Source organism: Balaenoptera ricei, chromosome X, assembly GCF_028023285.1.
Source record: "Balaenoptera ricei isolate mBalRic1 chromosome X, mBalRic1.hap2, whole genome shotgun sequence".
In the NCBI taxonomy this organism is placed as follows: Eukaryota; Metazoa; Chordata; class Mammalia; order Artiodactyla; family Balaenopteridae; genus Balaenoptera; species Balaenoptera ricei.
In genome coordinates, this window is record NC_082660.1 from 7,339,047 (window position 1) to 7,362,579 (window position 23,533).

Below are 23,533 nucleotides of genomic sequence, written 5' to 3' on the forward strand. Positions count from 1 at the left end.
AGTCTGCCTGCCAATGCAGGGGACATGGGTTTGAGCCCTGGTCTGGGAAGATCCCACATGCCGCAGAGCAGCTGGGCCCGTGAGCCACAACTACTGAGCCTGAGCTTCTGGAGCCTGTGCTCCGCAACAAGAGAGGCCGCGATAGTGAGAGGCCCGCGCACCGCGACGAAGAGCGGCCCCCGCTCGCCACAGCTGGAGAAATCCCTAGCACAGAAACGAAGACCCAACACAGCAAAAAAATAAAATAAATAAATAAATTTAAACTCCATACTAACTTACCATCTTCCTTATTACAAAGGCACCAGTGAGTGCTTTTAACATGATTTCTCTTAAATCGGTGACATGTTTTCTTCTCTATCTAAATCTAAATCTCACCATTCTCATCTTTCTTAATCCCTAGGCAACCACTAATCTGACTTGTATCTCAGAGATTAGTTAGCATTTTCTAACTAGTGTTGTACGTAGAACTCCAAAATGGATCATGTACTCTTTTTTTAAATATATATATTAATTATTTTATTTATTTATTTTTGGCTGCGTTGGGTCTTTGTTGCTGTGCGCGGGTTTTCTCTAGTTGCGGCGAGCTGGGGCTACTCCTTGTTGCGGTGCGCGGGCTTCTCACTGTGGTGGCTTCTCTTGTTGCGGAGCTCGGGCTCTAGGCGCGCAGGCTCAATAGTTGTGGCTCGCGGGCTCTAGAGCGCAGGCTCAGTAGTTGTGGCGCACAGGCTTAGTTGCTCCGCGGCATGTGGGATCTTCCCGGATGAGGTCTCGAACCTGTGTCCCCTGCATTGGCAGGCGGATTCTTACCCACTGTGCTACCAGGGAAGCCCTGGATCATATACTCTTAAAAAAAAAAAAAAAAAAGGTGTTTAGTTTATGAAGGCACTCTGTAGTTAATTCATAGACTGAGCCACCAACACGTCAATATCAAATGTTGCCCTGCCTGCGGATCACCAAATGATAAATGAGCTGCCTGAACCCTCAACTACCTGCCCAGCCCAGGCACCTTAAGAAAGGGTGGCTTTTCTGACGAAGATTGAAAACAGCTTAGGGTCCTGAGGGCCAGAGTGGCCAGTGCAGGCTTGGTTTTTCTCGGAGGTTCTGGGAAGAGGTGTGTACGCGCCTCAGTGTAAAACACATACCCGTGGTTTTATGAACAAAGTGGGCATCGTGGGTCGCATCCTGACTCCCTCCCGCCGGTGACAGCTGCTGGGCGGCGAGCAGGGTACCCAGCGGCCAGGCGAGGGTGGCGGCGGGCTGGCTTCACAAGGCGGGGGCGTCTGGTTTCACGGGGCACGGGCACCGCGTCTCTTGTCACCGTTTAGAAGCCGGGACTGGGAGAGCGCGGTGCCTTAGGAGACAAGGACCCAGATCACTGTCTCTCCCCAGCCACGTTTCTTTCCCAGACAGGTGAGAGCCAGCGCTGCCTTCCTCCCAGAGCTGTGTCGGCTGGAAACAAAGAAGGGTAACAGGAAGCCGCACCGGGTGCACACGTGGTCTCCTTTGAGATGTCCGGGTGGTATCCTGGCATCTGCCCGGGAGTCAGAGGAACGGGGGGCCAGCAGGCGCAGCCCGGCCGTGCCTCTCCGGCACCTTGTCCTTCCCTCTCTGCTTGGCTGAGGACGTGCTGCTCGCAGGAAAGTGTGGGAGGATGTGGTAGCCTCTTCTTCTGTGTCTGTGTCTCTGTGTACTTGTTGCCTGCACTTCCTTCCCCGGGGTCGGGCCCCTCCCTGGAGATCCTGATGGGCAGGTGTGGGATGGATCTGGGCGCTGCTATTTCCCTGAGGGCCACGGGCTATTTTGCTGTGCGGCCGCAGTGCTCATACTGCTGGCTTAAGCAAATGTGCTTGGAAAAGGTTAAGACCCGAAACTGGGTCACTCGAGGCCTTTTCCTGATTAACGCAGGCGTCGGTAAGCCCCTTGCTGTGGGAGACGTGCCGAAGTAGGGGACGCTTCTCGCCCGGTGCTGGGTTAAGGCCGTTGCTGTCCGATGCTGTAAAATGCTCACTAAAAGCTCCGTGTGCACAGCACCGGGATACCATCCACTGTCCTCCGTTCACAGGGAAGTTACCGTATGTTCAGCTCCTAAAACGTACATGGAATTTCAAGCACCGTAGGGAAAATTTCTCTTAACTGTCAGGCCATGAATTATATTGTATAGCTTGTAATGACTCTTTTGGTCTTTCTTCCAAACGTATATGGTAGTATTAGTCTCGTTTACAGTGAACTCGGCCTGCCACTTCATCGTTCACGTCACTCCTGAGCCGTCCACTGCTGCGAGCAGTTTTTATGCCAGAGCCACATTATGCGTAGGGTTGACGCATGTTTCCTGCCTCTTTGCCGGAGGCCTTAAACCCTTCCTTGACTCTGCTTACGTCCGCTAAGCTTGCCTTCAGGAGGAGATTAACACCCGAGGATGGAGGTTCGCTGCAGGAGGCCGTAAGGGGTGGCCACATGGGGTGGCGTGGCGACACATCTGAAGAAAGGAGGTGTCTGGTCTAGTGACGGCACGCATGCCCGCTAGGAGCAGGTTTCTTGCCACGTGCGTGGGCTTCTGGACGTCACTGAGTTGCAGTGAGTTCTGCACCAAGCCAGTGTCGTGCGGGGCTCCCCTCTGCTGCTGGCTCCTTGGAGCTGTCCTAGGGCAGGCGGCTCTGTGCGTGGCCCCAACGTGGATGAGCGCAGGTGTTCCTGAAGCAGCTAGAGGAGAGGGATGGGTAGGATGTCAGCAGGTTGTGTCCCTCCTGCTTTTCCCTCCTCCCCACTTCCTCTCCTTTCCCCCCCCCCCCCTCACCCGCCAAGAGCTCTTCCTGGGGCAGAAACTGTGTGTTCCCACAGAGGGTGTGTCTTTCTTACTGGGGATGCTGGTGGGTGCTGCTTTTGGAGGGTGGTCTGAGGTTGATTGTTCAAATTTCAGGGGAAAAGTGTCTGCTTTGAGCATTTGCGGGATTGTGGCTGTTTGCTACTGTGCTTACTTTCTTCTTAAAACAGTAGACCCAGAGGTTTATCCTGGACAGACGCCGACTCGTTTGGGCTGTTTGCCATTCTTGTTTTCATGAAATAAAATCAGGAGGGAAAAAAAGCCACAAAGAGCAGAATTGTTTTATTTGGGGAAAGGTTGCTTCTATTCAGATGTAGATTTAGTGTATGGCTTAACCAACTTAATCAGTTGAATCTCTAGGTGAGATGTTTCATATTCTAAGCCAAGTAGAGACTGGTAAACAGTTATGATTTTGTTTTTCATTAGAAGGCATGCAAGTGATGTTGATATAATTTAGTTTGGAAACGCTGATGGTTTCTAATATATTAAGGCATGCAGAGAATGTTTCACGTAATTTTGTTTCTATACTCTTACGTATAAGACTCACCAGCTCTGTTGCTAATCCTTAGGGCTACTCGTACTTAGTTATGTTAATGGTTGCACGTTTGAGTGTCTGGGGTGTCTTTACCAAAAAATCCATTCTGTTTACATGTAGCCAAGAAGCTGCATCGGTGCCTTTCTGAAAACTGGGGACATGCACCGTGACCTCGGGTGGTTTGGACAAAGCGTTTTTAGTACTGGTAGTGCTGGGTGAGATAGTCCCCTCACCCCCCTTTGCAAAAGTTAACGGGAAAATAGCCAAGCCATTTGGGTCTGCTCCAATTCTGCCTGCGTTCATTGTGTGACATTTCTACGCGGTCTTTCCTGCTAATGCACCCGGGGAACGCCAGAGGCCGAGACAGGCGTGCACTTGGCCTTGCTGGGAGACAGATAAGGGGAGCCCCGGCCTCGTGGGGCGGAGCCCTGATGCTTTTATCCCGTGTGAATGCTGCTACTCGGCCCTGGCATTGGTTTAAAATGCAGCTTTGATGTCTTGTATCAGTTTCAGCTGTTTAGGTCATTTGGGAATTTTCATCTTTACCTCTTTCTCCTCGTGAATAAAGGCAGGAACTCCTGGACTCTTATCCCATTTTATCAAGGGTGATGTCACCAACCACAGCATCGTGTTGTCAGATCAGTGCCGGGGAAAAGAACTCCGCCATTCACAGAGTGGTCTGACCTCTGTTTTTATTCGTTCACGTAATGTGTGTTGGAAGTGCTCCAGCCAGGCGGCTGAAGTCATACCCATAGGTCCTGCCCTCGGGGAGTTGGCAGCTGAGGGGGCTGATGGGCACGGACAGGAAAAGCTCTAACAAGTGGTGGCTCTGGCGGAAGGAAGGAGGGCTGGAGCAGAGCTCAGCAGTCAGGCTGTCCTTTGAAGGCTGAGCCAGGTTTGAGACACAGACGTGGACCTAAGTCAGTGGTGCCGGGACCTCCTAAAGAGGCTGGCAGAGCGGATGGGGGAAGGGAGGAAGGGTAGCTCGGGGCTAGAGCGGCGAGTCTCAGACCTGAGCTCGCCTCTGAATGACCTTGAGGGCTTGTGCAAACACAGGCATCCCCCCCCCCAGCCTGTGCCCCTGCGATGCCAGTGCCGCCCGGCCCGGGGAGCAGATCACAGTACCGCGGTGGGGGGGCGTGGGCTTCGCTCCGTGGCAGCTGGGAGCAGCTGAGGGTGGTGGGGTGAGGGCAGGAGCTGCCAGAGCTGAGTTGCAGGGAGACTGGTGTGGTAGGAGGTAGAGGCAGCTCGGGAGAGGGAGAGGCCGGTCGGCATCTATCCTCTAGAGGCTTGACCGGAACAGGAAGGAAGCAGCAGCTCAGGGCAGACTTCATTTTGTGTCTGTAGGGCGGTGCTTTTTATGTGTTTGTTTGACTTTCAAAGAATAAAAAGGGTGTTTGCAGTTGTCGCCCTCCTCCAGCCCAGGCACACCCTCAGTATCAGGAGGGCCTGTCCCCGCTGTGGGCCTGTCCCTCGGGGCCTCTGCACAGCCTCCCTCCCTAAGCTCTGGGGGCTCCTTGCCTGGAACTCACCCCCCTCACCCGCAGGACTCACTGGGGAGCATTTGAGGAACTTTCCAGCCTGCCCTTTATCTGGAAGGCCCCTCCCCACTGCCCCCCCCCCCCCCCCCCCCGTGACACGTGCTTCTAAGATGCCCCGAGCATCACTGTTGGTTTTATTTTCCCCGAGGACTCTTCCCATCGCCAGTGTCGCCTGCAGCCAACACACCGTGTGGTGCCCCCGCCACAGTGTCCCGCCAGGCCCTTCCCGTTGGCCTCCCAGCCTGCAGGCCTGGTACTGTCAGGCCCCCCGCGCTCGTGGGGACCACATGCGGACTGCGTTTATTTTCTGAGGCAGCGCCTGTTGGCTGCGCTTGGAAAGGTTAGGAAAATAACCCGGCGTTCACGTGGTTTGTTTGTTTTTTTTTTTTTTGAGGGAATTCTGCTCTTTCTCTGAATGAGAAACATTTCATTGAAGCCCTTATTTTAATAATGCCTTTTTAAAAATGAATTTTCTGTATCTAGATCCATCCTTAATTTTCATTGGTATCCTAGCATTTTTTATATTTGTGATCTAAACCCCTTCCTTTCAAAAAAAAAAAAAAGACTACCTAGCATATAAAATTATTTTTAAAAATTGAAGTAAATTTAGATTAATTTTGGTGTGCAACTTGTGGGAAAGGTTTCAGAGAACCCTCATTAGGACGAATAATTTGGTTTGGAAGCCAGAAAACTTGGTGTTAATAGCAGCATTGCTTTTCAGTATTTATGTGGAAGGAATATTATGCCATATTAAAAATGACATTTTGGAAGAGTGACCGTGGCCTGGAGGAATGCTCACCCAACCAGGCGGGCTGCAGAGAGAAAGGGCCCCGCCAAGTCTGCACGATGCTCTCAGCTGTCTGAAACAGGGGGAAAGAAATGCAGAGATGTTACCCACCTTCATCTTTAGATTACGGGTTGTCCTCCTTTATTGTCTTATTCGCATTGTAATTTTTAAATGTTCCATGTTTTCTACAGTATGCCTGTTCTTTAAGATTTCCGAGCAGCAGTAGCCATTTGGATGAAAAGGATTTCTTCCCTGTACACTGGGGTGCCCGTGGTAGCGACTGTTAGTCTCCCGTGGGCGAGACCTGGATCAGCCCCGTCGCGTTTCCGGAGCTGGCAGGATTGTGCAGCTCCACGCACAGGAGGGGTCAGCACCCGCACCCCGGCCAGGTCACGGCTGTTTCCTCCCTGGCATCGCTGACCACACTGCCTTGCACAGAGGCGTGGCCTTGGACGTCTCTGGGCTGAGCCGTGCCGTCTTTCTTCCTCCCGGAAGGGGCGTCCTTGCTGGTCTCCCCAGCCGAGCTGGCTTGCGTCTGACTGCGTGGCCTGCGGAGGGGGCGTTCCTTTCACACCTCGCCCTTCTGTTCCTGTTTGATGTCTGGCGGGGGGACTGGTCCAGCTGTAGCAGACATAGCAGACGTCCCGCCCGCCAGGAGAGGAAGGTTCGGGTGTGGTTCGCTGCATACGTGCTGTGTGTGCGTTTTCTTCCGACACGCGTGGCCCCCAGATGGGGCAAGGCGCTTAACCCCTAACCAGGTACCGCCAGGTACCACGTGGTCCGAGTTCTCCGAGGCCCTCACATCGGGGCATCTTGCCCGGCACAGCCTGTGGCCTGTGCACCCCTCACGGCCCCAGACTTCCAGGGACCCGGGTGGTTTAAAGCCACCTGGAGTGCGTATCTTGTGTGGGAAGAAACACCATGTCTGTTGAAACGAGCGCCTTAAATCGGCCCGTGCCATTTCTGTTCCATCTGGGAACGCTAGGTGGCGCCAGAGCGTCCGGTCCCCAGAGCTTTCCTGCCCAGCGTGGTCACGGGCTTGTGATGGAGGGACCAGCCCTCAGCCACATGTCCTTCTCCTCTCATCAGCAGAATCCAGTTTTAGCCATCAGAGGGGCTGACAAACAGAAACCGCCTGAACCTTCCTCGATCCCCAGATATGTTCACTGTGCTCTAGGAAAGTCCGAGGACCTGACAAGAGCCACATACGTAGGAAAATTTCACTCTCCCCAGGAGCCATGATTCCTCACTTAGAGCTTCTAGGTACCACCCTTTTCCCTGTGTTTTCTCTTTGTTTTTTTGTTTTTAAAGCTCCAATTAGTACCCTAACTGTTGACTATGTCTTCTCAAAGTGGAGGCATATATCTGTGTACAGACATACCTTGCTGTGTTGTGCCTCACTTAATTGTGCTTCACAGATACTGCGGGTTTTTTTGTTGTTTTTTTTTTTTTTTTTTTTTTTTACAAATAGAAGGTTGTAGCAACCCTGTGTCAAGCAAGTTTGTTGGCACCATTTTTCCAACAGCACTGGCTCACTTTGTGTCGCATTTTGGTAATCCTCACACTATTTCAGACTTTTCCACTATCATATTTGTTATTGTGATCTGTGATCAGTGATCTTTGATGTTACTAATATTATTACTAGGGCTCAGATAATAGTGTTTCTCAGCAATAAAGTATTTTAAAATTAAGGTATGTACATTGTGTTTTTTTAGGCATAATGCTATTGCACACTTGGTAGACTATAGTATAGAGTAAACATAACTTTTATATGCACTGGGAAACCAAAAAGTTCACGTGACTAGCTTTATTACAGTATTCACTTTATTGTGGTGGTCTGGAACCCGACCCGAAATATCTCCAAGGTCTGCCTGTATTATCCTTTAAAATAAGAGGAGAAACATTTACTCTTCTCAAAGAGGACGACTGCCCCAGTAAACCAGCTGGTTCCCCAGTCATTCCAATTACAGAGTTGAAATATGTTACCACAAAGTGTAAGGCGTTTTCTTTTCCAAGCCTCTTTTTCCTTTGCCTGCAGTTTGCCTAGTTTGTTTCCTTCATTAATTACCTGTAAAGGAAGATGAAAGACGTTACGGATATTATAGCACAGAAAAAGCCATCTGAAAATGAAATTCATGTGGCCAGAACCTTCCTTACGAGGATGTTGAGAAACTTTATGAGGTACAGTTTTGGTTTTACAGTCCCTTTACTTCTGTGGTGTGATGAATTCGTCTGTTTTATGCTTTAGCTCGTGGGAAACCATCAAAAGGTCAACACATTCCACATTTTGCCACCCGTGTATTTTTCCTTGTTTCTGAGTCATCAGAAGGTTTATGTTATAAATGCTTTCTGGGTTTTCTTTAATATTCGTTGTTGCATAATATTCTTTAATGTTTTTGCCTGTTGGAAGAATGTTTGATCCCCATCAGGTACTTAGAGGCTCAACTGAACCCTTTCTCCAATCTCGATTGGGCTGTAAAGTGTCCCTGGCGAGGCTAGATCCGTCTTAAATTGCAGGAGGAGGAGGGGCGAGCATGGGCGGTCTGCTCATGCAGCAGCTTTCCCCTGGAGGCCCTGTGATGTTCCTACGGCGGCTGCAGGGATTTCCAACTGGACCTGCTTTTTCACACCTGGGCAGGTGTGGTCAGAAACCTAATAAGCCACCCACGGATGGTGGGGACGGTGGAGGGGGGCAGGGAAGGCTCCTGCCACGTTCAGAAGCCCTGGCAGGAATGGACTGGAGCCTGCTGGTCTTAGGGCGCGGTGATTCCCATGACAGGAGCCCTTAGATGACTTCGGACGCTCTGGGAGGCTCAGAGGAATACGTGTCCACCAGTCCCCGTTAACTACAGGATAGCTGTGTTCACTTAGTTAAGTGAGTGAATAAATAAATGCAGTCAAAACTCTGCGGGACCCGGCTCAAGCTTTTCTGCAGCCCAGTGCCTTCTCCTCAAACAGGCTAAGGGCCTGTGCAAAGTTGCACTGACACCGGGCAGACAGAAGATCCTGCTGTGTCTTGGGGATGGGGCAGCGGGGTCGTGGGCAAGATTCATGTACTCACTTAGAATAAATTTGGAAGCCTTAAGGGCTGGTTCACATTCTGGAGCCTGTGATTCTCACCCAGGGATGTTCTCCGGTAATGAACCTGTACAAAGAGCGCTGGTGCCCAGATGCAGTGGGAAGCACCGGACAGCCATGCAGTAAATCACACAGGAATCATTTCTGCCTCTCGCTCCTTTCTTGGCCTGAAGTTGTCCTTGGTGTGAAGTCCCTGAGTCATCTGCATCCTTTTTCAGGAGGAATGAGCTGAGCTGGAGGCCGCACTCCTGGCACGTCACCAAGTTCTCCGACAGCCACCCCGAGACATCGGCATCTCCATTCCCCTCTACCAGCTCCTGCCCCTCGTGGCCAGGCCAGCACCACGCCAGGTAGGCACGCCTTTCCCGCTGGGATGGGAAGCTGGTTTCACTTTCTGCCACACTCATGACTTCCCTGCCTTGTCCTAATTGTGCATTTCTCACTTTATTTTAATTTTTGTTGAGGTACAGTTAATTTACGATATTGTTCATTTCCGGTGTACAACATAGTGATGCAAAATTTTTATAGCTTATACTCCATTTAAAGGTATCATAGAGTATTGGCTCCGTTCTCTGTGCTGTACAATATATCCTTGTAGCTTATTTATTTTATAGTTTATACCTCTTCCTCCCCTACCCCTATCTTGCCCCTTCGCCCTTCCCTCTCCACACTGGGAACCACTAATTTGTTCTCTATGTCTATGAGTCTGCTTCTGTTCTGTTATATTCATTTGTTTATTTTTTTAGATTCCACATATAACTGATATCATACAGTATTTGTCTTTCTCTGTCTGACTTAGTTCATTAAGCATAATACCACTCTAGGCCCATCCATGTTGATGCAAATGGCAAAATTTCATTCTTTTTTATGGCTGAGCAGTATTCCATTGTGAGTGTGTGTGTATATATATATATATATATATATAATATATACCGATCTTCTTAATCTGTTCATCTGTTGATGGACATTTAGGTTGCTTCCATATCTTGACTCCTTGTAAATTATGCTGCTATGAACATTTGGGTGCATGTATCTTTTCAAATCAGTGTTCTCATTTTCTTTGGGTATATACCCAGGAGTGGAATTGCTAGATCATATGGTAGTCCTATTTTTAGTTTTTTGAGGAACCTCCATACTCTTTTCCACAGTGGCTGCACCAGTTTACATTCCCACCAATAGTGAACAAGTGTTCCCTTTTCTCCACGTCCTCACCAGCAGTTGTTATTTGTTGTCTTTTTGATGATGGCCATTCTGGCAGGTGTGAGGTGATACCTCATTGTGGTTTTGATTTGCATTTCTTTGATTAGCGATGTTGAGCACTTTCCGTGTGCCATCTATATGTCTCCTTTGGAAAAATGTCTGTTCAGGTCTTCTGCACATTTTAAAATCAGGTTTGTTTTTTTAGATACTGAGTTGGATGGGCTGTTTATATAGTTTGCATATTAACCTCTTATTGGTCATATCATTTGCAAATATTTTCTGCCATTCAGTAGGTTGTCTTTTCATTTTGTCGATGGTTTCCTTTCCTCTGGAAAAAAAGGCCTTTAATTTTCGGGACTTCCCTAGTGGCACAGTGGTTAAGAATCCGCCTGCCAATGCAGGGGACACGGGTTCAAGCCCTGGTCTGGGAAGATCCCACATGCTGTGGAGCAACTAAGCCTGTGTGCCACAACTACTGAGCCTGTGCTCTAGAGCCCGCGAGCCACAACTGCTGAAGCCCACATGCCTAGAGCCCGTGCTCCACAACAGGAGAAGCCACCACAATAAGAAGCCCGTGTACTGCAACGAAGAGTAGCCCCCGCTCACCGCAACTAGAGAAAGCCTGTGTGCAGCAACGAAGACCCAACGCAGCCATAATTAATTAATTAATTAATTATTTTAAAAAGCCTTTACTTTTAATTAGGTCCCATTTGTGTATTTTTGCTTTTCTTTCCTTTGTCTTAGGAGACAGAGCCAAAAAAATATTGCTACAGTTTATATCAAAGAGTGTTCTGCCTATGTTTTCCTCTAGGAGTTTTATGGTTTCTGGTCTTAAATTTAGGTCTTTAATCCATTTTGAGTTTATTTTTGTGTATGGTGTTAGGGAGTGTTCTAATTTCATTCTTTTACGTGTAGCTGTCTGGTTTTCCCAGCACCACTTATTGAAGAGGCTGTCTTTTCTCCACTGTGTGTTCTTGCCTCCTTTGTCGTGGATTAATTGACTGTAAGTGTGTGGGTTTACTTCTGGGCTCTCTATTCTGTTTCATTGTTGTATGTGTCTGTTGTTGTGCCAGTACCATATTGTTTGATGACTGTAGCTTTGTGGTGTAGTCTGAAGTCAGGGATTGTGATACGTCCAGCTCTGTTCTTCTTTCTCAAGATAGTTTTGGCTATTCAGGGTCTTTCATGTTTCCATGCAAATATTAAAATTATTTATTCTTGTTCTGTGAAAAATGCCCTTGGTATTTTGATAGGGATTGCACTGAATCTGTAGATTGCCTTGGGTAGTATGGTCATTTTAACAGTATTCTTCCAGTCCATGAACATGGTATATATTTCCATCTGTGTATGTCATCTTCAGTTTCCTTCATCTGTCTTACAGTTTTCTGAGTATAGGTCTTTTACCTCCTTGGTTAGATTTATTCCTAGGTATTTAGTTCTTTTTGATGCAATGGTAAATGGGATTGTTTCCTTAGTTTCTCTGTCAGATAGTTCATTGTTAGTATGCAACACGTTTTTTTGTATTGATTTTGTATCCTACAACTTGACCAAATTCTTTGATGAGCTCTATTTAGTTTTTTGGTGGCGTCTTAGGATTTTCTATGTACAGGAAGTCCCCTACATACGAACGAGTTCTGTTCTGAGAGCATGTTTGTAAGTCCAGTTTGTTCGTTAAGTCCAACAAAGTTAGCCTAGGTACCCAACTAACACAGTCGGCTATATAGTACTGTACAGTAAGAGTTTTATAATACTTTTCACACAAATAATGCATAAAAAACAAACACAAAAAATAAAACATTTTTAATCTCATAATACAGTACCTTGAGAAGTACAGTAGTCCAGTACAGTAGCTGGCATACAGGGGCTGGCATCAAATGAACAGGCCAGAAGAGTTACTGACTGCAGGAGGGTGAGGAGGTGGGAGATGGTAGAGCTGAAGGATTGTCAGCAGTAGGAGACGGAGGGCAAGCTGCAATTTCACTCATGCCTGACGTTGATGGCACAGGTTCTGGTTCCTTGCTGGATTCAATTCTATCTACCCTCTTGAAAAAACAATCCAGTGATGTCTGGGTAGTAACACTTTTTTTCTCATCATAGATGACACGGTAGCACTGGATTGCATTCTGAATAGCTGCTGCAGCCTTTGTGTACCATTCTGTGTCCGGGTCCTGTGCCTCAAAAACTAACAGTGCCTCCTCAAATAAAGAAAATCCCCTTGCCATTTCCTGCATCGTGAATCTCCTTGGTTCTTCAGCTACTTCTTCTTCCTCTTGTTCCTCTTTGTCCTTTCTCTGGGCCTCCAGTTCTATCAGGTCTTCATTAGTAAGCTCCTCGTGTTACACAGCAAGGAGTTCAATGAAATCATCCTCTTGCAGATCTAGCTTGAGATAAAGATACTGTACTACTGTACTCTGTACAGTACTGTACAGTACACAGAAGCACAGCCACTTGTAGAGGATGCACGCACGTGACAACGTACCAGACACGTGAACTAACTTATGTGATTGGACAGGCAAATGCATGTTCCCGTCTTTGAAAGTTCTCAACTTGAAGGTTCGCATGTAGGGGACTTACTGTATAGTATCACGTCATCTGCAAGCAGTGACAGTTTGACTTCTTCCTTTCCAGTTTGGATTCCTTTTATTGCTTTTTCTTTGATTGCTGTGGCTAAGACTTGCAAAAAGTATGTTGAATAAGAGTGGTGAGAGTGGACATCCTTGTCTTGTTCCTGATCTTAGAGGAAATGCTTTCAGCTTTTCACTGTTGCGTATGATGTTAGCTGTGGGTTTGTCATAGATGGACTTTATTATGTTGGGGTTGCGTCCCCTCTATACCCACTTTGTTGAGAGTTGTTATCATAATGGATGCTGAGTTTTGTCAAAACCTTTTTCTGCATCTCTTGAGATGATCATATGGTTTTCATCCTTCAATTTGTTAATGTGGTGTCTCACATTGGTTGATTTGTAGCTATGGAACCATCCTTGCATCCCTGGGATAAATTCCACTTGATCATGGTGTATGATCCTGTTAATATATGTTTCGGATTCAGTTTGCTAATTTTTTTTTTTTTTTTTTTTTTTTTTTTGCCTGTCTCCGGTCTTTGTTGTGGCACACGGGATCTTTGTTGCAGCACGCAGGATCTTTAGTTGCAGCATGCGAACTCTTACTTACTTACTTACTTACTTACTTACTTATTTATTTATTTATTTATTTATTTATGGCTGTGTTGGGTCTTCGTTTCTGTGCGAGGGCTTTCTCTAGTTGTGGCAAGCGGGGGCCACTCTTCATCGCGGTGTGCGGGCCTCTCACTATCGCGGCCTCTCTTGTTGCGGAGCACAGGCTCCAGACACGCAGGCTCAGTAATGGTGGCTCACGGGCCTAGTTGCTCCACAGCATGTGGGATCTTCCCAGACCAGGGCTCGAACCCGTGTCCCCTGCATTGGCAGGCAGATTCTCAGCCACTGCGCCACCAGGGAAGCCCAGTTTGCTAATATTTTGTTGAGGAGTTTTCATCTGTGTGCGTCAGTGGTACTGACCTGTAATTTTATTTTTCTGTGATATCTCTGTCTGGTTTTTGTATCAGGGTGATGCCGGCCCTGTAGAATGAGTTCAGAGCATTCCTTCCTTTGCAATTTTTAGAATAGTTTGAGAAGGAAAGTATTAGTTCACCAGATGAAGCCATCTGGTCCTGGACTTTTGTTTGTTGGGAGTTATTTATTTATTTTTTTTAGATTGAGTTTTCATTGCTGGTAATTGGTTTGTTCGTATTTTCTACTTTCTGGTTTGGTCTTGGGAGATTGTACTTTCCTAGAAATTTGTCCATTTCTTCTAGGTTGTGTTTTTGTGGTATCAGTTATAACTTTTTTCATTTCTGATTTTATTGATTTGGGGCCCTCTTTTTTTCTTGATGCGTCTGGCTAAAGATTTATCAATTTTGTTTACCTTTTCGAAGAATCAGCTTTTAGTTTTGTTGATCTTTGTTAATGTTTTTTTAGTCTGTATTTCATTTATTTCTGCTCCAATCTTCATGATTTCTTTTCTGCTACTAACTTTGGGCTTTGTTTGTTCTTTTTCTAGTTCCTTTAGATATAAGGTTAGGTTGTTTGAGTTGTTTGTCTGTTTCCTGAGGTAAGCTTGTATTGCTCTAAACGTCCCTCTTAGAACTGCTTCTGCTGTGTCCCATAGATTTTGGATTGTTGTGTTTTAAATAGCGTCTTTCTTGACCTCAGAATGGTGTTCTTTTTCTGATGAGAAAAGGCCGTGGACACACCATTACCGGTAGGACTCTAAATTTTTTCACTGAGTAGGCAGGTGTATAATGCTTGAAAGCAAAAAATAAAACACCACGAGAAAGGACAAGCAAGTGTGCTTCCTCATTTATGTTCTCCAGCTGATGAATCAGGAGCCTGGAGACTTCCCTTTCTGGCTGAACCCCTTTGGGCCAGCCAAGTGGGGTGGCTGTCCACGTCACCCAGGTGTCCACAGCCACCACATTACTTATTGCTGGGCAGGCTTTTTGGCCAAAGCTCCCCAGGAAATTCTGTTAAACACCAGCACTCTCTCCCCAACCCCCAGGTTGCTGTGTGGAGGTGGAGGTACAGGGGAAACCAGGGGGCTTCACAGCCCGTGTGCCAGGCCTGGTGGTTTCTTGGTGACTGTGAGACAGAGGATGTTAGAATGGTGAGCTGGTGGAACGGGGGGCGCTGCTCAACCTGGCTTCTCTGCAGCCCACATTTTGGGGTCAGAGGGGCTAATGCAAGGCAAACATGGGACCACACCATGGGGGTATTTGGCTTGGAGTTGCTCCTCCTGGTCACATGGAGCTGACCAGTCGCCTGCGGTTAGTGGCCAGTGTCCTCACTGGTCTGTTAGAAGGAGGATGGTAACAGCACTGGTGTGGCTGTGGGGTGGGTACACAGGTGCATGTGTGAGTGTGTATGTGTACCTCTGTGTGTGTGTATGTATCTGGGTATGTGTGTGTATCTCTGCGTGTGCGCCTCTTTGTGGTATGCATGACTGTGTGTGTCCGTATGTGTGTGTGTTTGGAGCTAACATAACCATTTCAAAATCAGGTTTTGGCTGTTAGTAAATACTGGTCTGCTGTGAAGGAAATAGGTCTTAAATACAGTATTACCTGTTTCAAGCTGTAAGAGATTATAATAGTTGAAGTCCAGGGTATTTTTGAAAAACCAGATTCTCATTCGTGAGGTAAAACTTAAGTAAAAAGTGGGCCTTATATTTCATTAAGCCCATTTGGCGGTTTCTTGATTAAAGAAACACATACGCCCTGTGGAAGAAGTGCTTAGCTTTGTTTGTATCTGCTTGGACTTGGGATCTCCTGGGAAGACCCACTCAGGAATACTGGTGGGAGGACGGAGAAGAGCTTGCCCCATTTCTGCGAAGGGTACGTGGTCTGTCCTCTGAAGATGTGGCGTGGAATGGTCATTGCCTCCCTCATACGCCTTAGCTAGCTCACACTTTTGTGTCCTTGCCCGGGTCACAGTTTCTCTTTCTCATCCTGGTTCTCCTCGAACCTCAAGCAGCCAGTTTTTTTCCTGAAGCGTGAATGTTCCAGCTTTGTTGAGCTTTAATGAAAGCACTTAACATGCCTGGATAAATAGTTTCATTATTGAGAGCTTTAAGTGTGCAGTAGCACTATGTCTAAAAAAAAAAGTACATACATTAGTCTTAAGATACTTTATTGCTAAAAACTGCTAATCATCATCTGAGCTTTCATTAAGTCACAGGCATACCTCATTTCAAAATGAGGTATGCCTGTGATTTAATATCTGGGTTTGGAAAAGTCATGTTATCTCTGAACTTGCCTTTCTAAGTTGAAGATCATTGTCTTTTGATGGCTTTCTTTGTGTTAGCAGTCCATAGTATGAATCATTTCCTGCACTCAACCAGGGGTCCACAAAATCATCTTGCAAGGGGCCAGATAGGATTGATATCTCAGGCTGGGGGGCCAGTGTCCGTGGCAGCTGCTCAGCTCTGCCCTTGGGAGCAAAGCACACAGCCGTGACCGAGTTCCCGTCAAACTCTAGTTATGAGCACTGAAATCTGAATTTCATATCCTTTTCACGCATCAGGAAGTACTCTTTTGATTCCGTGCCCCGCCCCGCCCCCATTAAAAAAATCTAAAAGCCATTCTCAGCTCATGGGCTGCGGTTTGCTATCTGCGATACTTAACCAGTGGTTGAGGATAAAGGTGTTCACAGGGGCTTTGCCTGCTGCTGCCTGCTCTGGACGTGGTCCAGCCTGTGGGTGTAGAGCTGAGAGATGTACTGCAGCGTGGAAGGTTTTCTGTTTGGGGGCAGGCATCCTGTGGGTAGGACTCGGTCCTTTCAGCCTGCCCTCGGAAAGCTGCTCTTTGAAACGGGAGAACTTAGATGTGCCGCACCCAGGGATCTCGCTCCAGGAAGAGTGGCTGCTCTCTGCCCAGGGCCAGCCGCTCCTACCTGCATTGTCTCGTCTTGCCCTTTGCTGCAACTTGACTCTAAAGCACCCTGTTGCCTGTGGTTCTCGTTTCCTAGCTCCTCCTCCCAGGACCTGTCGAGCGGCGTGTGGGAGCAGACAAATCTGCAGCGCACCTCTGAGCACTTCAGCTCCCTGGGGAGCGTGGACAGCCTGGGCCAGCCTGCCCGGTCCTCCCCCTCCGGGCGCCTCTCGGCCGCCAGGTCCAACAGCAGCATCGACCACCTGGGCGGCCCGAACACGCGTGACTCCGCTTACGGCTCCTTCTCCACCAGCTCCAGCACGCCCGACCACACCCTGCCCAAGGCGGATGCGTCCTCTGCCGAGAACATTCTCTACAAAGTGGGCCTTTGGGAGGCCTCGGCCGGAGGCAGCGACCGGCAGGGCCTGGCTGCCGGCGACCCTCAGTGTGTGGACGAGAGGCTCGGGTGCGTCCCCCCCAGGGTCCCCTGTGACAGCAGCAGGAGCCCCAGGCCCGAGGACAGTCCTGAGCCCAAGCTAGCTGCTTCCGGGAGGTCCAGTTCTGGGCCAGTCTGGTACGTTCCCGATAAGAAAAAGGCCTCTTCGTCCCCTCCTCCGCCCCCTCCCCCTCTCCGCAGCGACAGCTTTGCTGCCACCAAGAGCCACGAGAAGACCCAGGGCCCTCTGTTCTCCGAGGCGGCCACCACGCAGTGCCCTCCGGGCCTGACCCGCGCTCAGTCCCACAGCGACTGGAGACCGGAGGTGGCCGATCAGCCGCAGAGACCAGCGCGCCTGGGCGACGGGAGGAGGGCCGGGAGCTCGGGCTGTGCGCCGGCTGTGCCGCTGGACTGCGGGGGGCCGCCCTGCGACGGCGGGGCCAGGGCCCTCCCGGGGGCCCCCGGCCGGCTCCAGGCCTCCCTGTCCAGCACGGACGTGCGCTGCCCGCAGCCTCCGCCCGCGTGCCAGCACCCGCGCCATTCCAGCGACGAGAGCCCCTTCTTTCTCGAGGGGCCCGGTGCCGCCACGTGGCTCAGGGAGCAGCCGCCTGCCGAGCGCTTCCCGGGTGACAGCCCCGCTCCGGCGGGGCGGCCCAGCGCTGGCGACCGGAAGGGGGACTGCGGCGCCCAGAGCCGCTACTACTGCGTGACCTCCAGACGCGGCCCGCAGGGGGGCGCCCCGGCCGCGCAGCCCCGCTGCCACCCGCCCCGGCTCGAGGGGCCCCCGGGCGCCCGGCCAAGGGGGAGGGTGGCGCCGGCGGACAGGGAGGCCGGGGGCCACTGCGAGGGCGCCGAGGAACCGCCCGGGGCCGGCCTCGTGGAAACAGCCAGTGTGAAGAGGGGCGCGGGCGGCTTCGCGTGTGCCCACGGGGGCGGCGAGATCTGCCCCCTGCAGACGCCCATGCTGCACTCGCTGACCCAGGAAGGGGCGCGCCGGCCCGAGGCCGGCCACGAGGGCGCCCCGGAGAGGCCGCCGCCCGAGGCCCCGGCGGGCAAACCCTTGCGGAGGAGCGACCGCTTCGCCACCACCCTGAGGAACGAGATCCAGCTGCGGCGAGCCAGGCTGCAGAAGAGCCGGAGCACGGCAACCCTGGCCGGCGCCGCGGAGGAGGAGGCCGAGGCAGAGGCGCGCGGCTGGGGGGTGCAGCCGGCAGGGGGCGCCCCGGAAGCCGCCTTCTCCAGCACCTACAAGGACCACCTGAAGGAGGCGCAGGCCCGCGTCCTGAGGGCCACGTCGTTTAGGCGCCGCGACCTGGAGCCCTGCCCGTCGGACCCCGACACCCTCCCTCGCGTCTGGGAGGCGGCCCCGGCCAGGCTGCCCTCGAGCGCCGGCGGCGCGCTGCACGCCCCGCGCATCGCAGGCCGGAGGCGCTTCACGGCCGAGCAGAAACTGAAGTCCTACTCCGAGCCCGAGAAGATGAACGCGGTGGGGCTCGCGGGGGATGACCGCCCGCGCCAGCGCCCCGCACCTGCCGACGAGGCCGCGCGCACCTTTGCCGACAGGTGGAAGTTTTTTGAGGAAACCAGCAAGCCCGTAGGCCAGCGGCCGGGGCTGAGGCCGGCACCCTGTGGGTTCCCCAAGGAGAAGCCAGAGAGGCCTTGGACAGCGGGCCCCGGAAAGGAGGGAAAGGTGGGGAGATCAGACCCGCCTCAGAGGCTGGGAACCTTTGCAGAGTATCAAGCCTCGTGGAGGGAGCAGAGGAAAGCCCCGGAAGCCAGGAGTTCTGGGAGGTACCACTCGGCAGACGACATCCTGGATGTGGGTCTGGACCAACACGAGAGGCCGCGGTACATCCACGGAAGGTCCCGGTCGTCGCCCTCGACCGACCTCTACAAGCAGGTAAGCGTCCTGCGGGGAGGCAGGACAGAGCCACCCCAGTCCCATCTTAAGGCACGTATAGGACAGCCCCGGAATATCATGGCCCATTGCCGTTGTGACTTGCGTCCAGCTGTCTGAGCGTTTCCGTGCACCAGCGTTTCTAGTGTCGGCACCTGGGGACACAGTCGATACGCTCATGACGGTTGCGAGTGCCCTGTTTTCACGCACAGCTCGAGTTCCCAGCCTCATCGTCAGCTCTCGCTGAAGCGGTCTTTCCCTTTGATTAGCTTGCCCTTAATACAAAGGGAAGAAATTGGGCGAAATGATAGAAAATGGCAAGCTCTCCTCTGAAATTACAAGGGGTGCTTTATAGCAAGGCTTAAGACAACACATGATAGATAGTTTTCAAACATTGATGTCACTTGATGCTATTAGTATTCTTCTTAGTCCTTTTTTTTGGTCAAATATTTTTAAAGATTGTTCTGGGGCAAATGTAATTGAAAATGCAGAGCGTTAGACTATTTCACTTTTTTTTAAAGTAGGAGTTTTGATGGTGAAAAGTGATGGGAAGCTTTCTAAAAAGCTACATATATGTATCCATACTTCAAAGTCCATAGTCAGTCTTCCTCTCCCACTCTCTCTGCTTTTTCTCCCCCTTCCATCTGCATTTGTACGTTTCAAAGAAAAGATTTCCTGCAGCATCAGATGGAGGTTCTTTTAAGAAGAACCAGTCATCGGTTTGTTACACAATAATGAACGTCCGCATGTGAAGAGAGGTGCAGGTTTCTGTGTGGCCCCCTGGTGCAGAAAGGCCTGCAAACACCGCGACCGTGTGCCCATGCCCCGTGCAGTGTGACCTCTGAGAATTCCATGCTTGCTCGGTCAAGAAACAAGGCTCCCAGACTCCAGGTCCCGGGGCTTGAGGATTCGCTGCAGGGAGCCGTGACCAGCTGGGTTTGATTTGATTAGGGTTTTGGGGCCAGTGTGTCACAAAGGTTTATGACCCTCACGTAGGAGTTCTGCTTCCTGCCCAGAGCCAAAGGGGACGCACGGTCTTGTTGAGTCATTTCGATGAGACGCTCTGGAGAGCCGGGCTCGTGGGTCCCGTGGCTGGCTGACGGCAGGCGGTGTCACTGCCTTCGTGGTGCGGGCTCACAGGGCGAACCCACAATGAAGGGTTCGTGATCACAGAGGTCTCGGAGGCGGCAGCTTGATGACCGGGTGTCTCGTTGTACCACCCTTGGCAGGAAGCGTCTGTGGAAGCGCGACGGCAAACAGAGGACCCCGGTGAGCGCAGAGAACTCTCTTCCTCAGTCCAGGCCGAGGAGGGATGCCCCACCCCAAGGTAGGAGACTGTTGGACTTGGGGTTACTAAGAAGGCGTCTTGGGGTGGGCTGCATTATGGTGGGTGAGTGCTAGGTTAAAAGTGCTTGGGTGTCTGGTTTCCGCCAGACCTGAAGTGACCACTAAGCGGGTTCAATTTCCAGCGTCCCCAGGACCAAGCCCTCAGCCCTACACCACTGCCGGCGGGAGAAGCATCCCCAGGGCGGGGGCCCTCTGAACGCCATCGTGGCATTTTTGGTTCTTAAAACAGCTGCTGTTTTCCGTACAGTAAAGTTCTTTATGTTCACAGAACGAGAAACCCAGGGTAGTGGGCTTGAATGACGTGCTTTATCCAGAACGGCCAACTGAAGGGATGCTTTAACGTCAAGGGTGCAGCTGAGTTGCTGGGTCTGGAAATCCACATTGTCTGGAAGGATTGTTAGTCAAAGGACTAGGGCAAGCCTTTCTCAATTGGCCTTATTTAATGACTTAATTTTGAGCTTTAAAATAGAAATCAAGTCGGTTGGCTCCCCAAGAGGGGATCAGAGCATCTGAAAGAACGGAATGGCAGCAGTATTACACTGTTATGTGCCCTGATTCTCAAGTGTGTCCAGTGTCACTGCAGTGAGGGTGGAATTTAGGTGAAATACATAATGTTGTCTGGACCCTCATCCGTGAGGAGGGCAGGAGGGGGAAGTGTAGGTCACTGCAGGAACTGGGGTATAACCTTATTATAAAAGGGCTGATGGAAGAATGGAAGCAAATTTGTACACAGTAGGGTCGCTGAGTGCATGTTTTTCTGTTCCTTGAGGATCTCTGGGAGTTGGCGTGCTACTCAAATTAAACACCAACCTCAAAATTGAAGATTCTGTCCCAGAGATGACCAATTTAAATGCTTGCTTTTGAGAGCCTTACATAACGGGGTTTTGTTTCATTTGGCTGCAAGCTGAGTGCTGCTAGCCCTGAACAAGAGTGTCGGTGGCTCTGAGGGAGCAGGCATGGTGGTCTGTGTGTGCGTATGTAGGATGTGGTGGCAGTTGCTTACCAGCCTGCACGGCCAAGACCAGAAACCCCTGGCTGAGAGAGGAAGGTCCGTGAATGATACACGTACAGAGTTGAGCTGTGTCTGAGCGGCACAGTTAGAGCTTTATGGCTTTGGATTGCGAGCAGGTCACGTGCCAAGTGCCAGCTGTCACCTTTATCAAAGCCACTTCCGGGCCCTGCTGCAGTCATGAGAGTGCGTGCCGTGCTGCAGTGCCGTGCAGTGCCGTGCTGCAGTGCCATGCAGTGCCGTGCTGCAGTGCCGTGCTGCAGTGCCGTGCAGTGCCGTGCTGCAGTGCCGTGCAGTGCCGTGCTGCAGTGCCGTGCAGTGCCGTGCAGTGCCGTGCTGCAGTGCCGTGCAGTGCTGTGCTGCAGTGCCGTGCTGCAGTGCCATGCAGTGCCGTGCAGTGCCGTGCTGCAGTGCCGTGCAGTGCCGTGCTGCAGTGCCGTGCTGCAGTGCCGTGCAGTGCGGCGCAGTGCGGCGCAGTGCGGCGAGGTTTGGGCTCGGGCTCGGGCTTCGCTCCTGCACGGAGGCCTCGGGCATTTACCCTGCAGAGAGACATGCATGTGCTGGCTGGAGTTCAGCTCTCCTGCTGTGGAGAGTCATAACAAATGGTTTGTAACGTACATACGGGTGTGTGTGTGTGTGTGTGTGTGTGCGTGTGTGTGTGTGTGTGTGTGTGTTGTAACGGTATTGTCAGCAGCGAAAGGGTCAAGAGGAACCGGGGAGGGACCACATGCTGCCCGCTTCACAGCTGTGTCTTCTGGCAGGCTGCGTAACCACTCTGAAGGAACGAGTTCCAGAAGCTTTCTGGTTTTGAGCTACAAACCCAGCAATTTTCAGAATCATTGTGTGTGCTTTTAAAGAGTGGTGAGACTCAGTGAAATCCTAGATTAGGGATGTCGAAGAGGCGTTTTTTTGAGAAAATGTTTATCTTCTGAAGTATACGCGAGAAAGAGTGCCCTTGAAACATTAAATTGGAGAACAAAAGAAATGAAAATGCAGGCAAGGGACTGTCCTTTGCTCACCAAAACCAAATCTATAATGCAAAGATTTAAAGATGCCCGGTGTTTTGCATAAATTAATGTAACATATCTGTGTAAAGAAATCGAATTGCTGATCTGTTAACTGGAACGTGATAATGAACACTGGCTTTTGTTGTGTTTGTTGGGATGCCAGAAGAGCATCAAGAGAACAATTGAATTGAGAACATTTTTGTGAGGTTCAGGATTCTGTATTCTAGATAAAGTAGGACAAAGGTTCTGCCCCAAAGGGCCTCCCAGTGGAGGAGGGAAGGAGAGACACCAACACTCGGCACTGAAGCGGTGACGCGTAATTATCATCTCTGTGGAAAGTTACGGGATGGTTCCCAATCTCGGAGGGACGAGGGTGAGGCGACTTCTGCCTGGGGGTTATGGGCAGGACAGGTGGTGTTTGAGCAGGACCCAGGCCCTCGGGAGAAGATCTCGCAGTGTTTGCTTGCCTCCAGCTGTGTTCTCATGTGAGCGGCCTTCTCACCCATCATGTTTCCAGAGCCAGCGCCCACTGTTTTTGGAGGTTTTGCACCGTATCTCCAAGCTCAGGTGTCCTGACTAACGGCAGTCTGCTCCCTGCCCCAGTGTCGCGGGGACCTTGGAAGCTCTGTGTAGCAGTTTGCTTGGGCTGCCATAACAAACTGCCAGGGTCTGGGCGGCATCAGCAACAGACATTTATTTTCTCACAGCTCCGGAGGCCCGAGTCTAAGCTCCAGGTGTTGGCAGGGTTGGTTTCTCCCAGGGCCTCTCTCGGTGTCTTGCAGGCGGCTGCCTTCTCCCTGTGTCCTCACCTGGGCTTCCCTCCGTGTGTGTCTCTGTCCTGATCTCTTCTTAGAAGGACACCAGCCAGATTGGATTAGGGTCCACCCCCATGCCCTCATTTTGCCTTAATCACCTCTTGAAGGAGCTTCATTCCATCACCTTCTGAAGTCCTGGGGGGTTAGGACTTCAAGGTATGAAGGGGGGAGCAGAGTTAGCTCATAATACTAGGAGGAATGTCTCTGCTTCTCTCTAATGCCTTTAACCAGTTCTGTCTGCTGCATCCGCTCTCTCAGGAAGTGGCCTTTCATCGTTGTCCAGACAAGGTCACACTTGATGTCCTAGCATTTCAAATAAAGGAGCTGCCATCCTAACGAGCAGCTGGTGAAGAGGGGAAACAGGGAAGCCTCTTTGGAGGGCTGTTGCCGGCGTGGAGTTGCACATACCTTCTGGTGGCTAATTCCCTTTCTAAGAGTGACCTTCTGAGCGGACGCCCATCGCACTGTAAACGGCGTGTGGGGACCAGGGGTTCCGGTGCCCCCTCTGCCGCTTCTCATGGAGCTGCCCCCTCGCTGGCTGCTCTCTCCCTGCCTGGACGGCCGGTAGCGCCCCTGGCAGACCCTGGGCAGAGTGGAGGTGAGGCTCTGTGCTCCTTCTGG

At 50.8% G+C, this 23,533-nt stretch overlaps 1 protein-coding gene across 3 annotated transcripts in view; it reads left to right on the top strand.

The window, feature by feature from the left end:
• Positions 1 to 23,533, top strand: part of SHROOM2 (shroom family member 2) — a 140,183-nt gene that overhangs the window by 67,479 nt on the left and 49,171 nt on the right. For all 3 annotated transcript variants that reach the window (XM_059911328.1, XM_059911329.1, XM_059911330.1), the window contains exons 3-5: positions 8,981 to 9,112; positions 16,499 to 18,737; positions 19,964 to 20,061. In XM_059911328.1, coding sequence (XP_059767311.1) covers positions 8,981 to 9,112; positions 16,499 to 18,737; positions 19,964 to 20,061 — 2,469 coding nt within the window. The remainder of the gene's footprint in view (positions 1 to 8,980; positions 9,113 to 16,498; positions 18,738 to 19,963; positions 20,062 to 23,533) is intronic.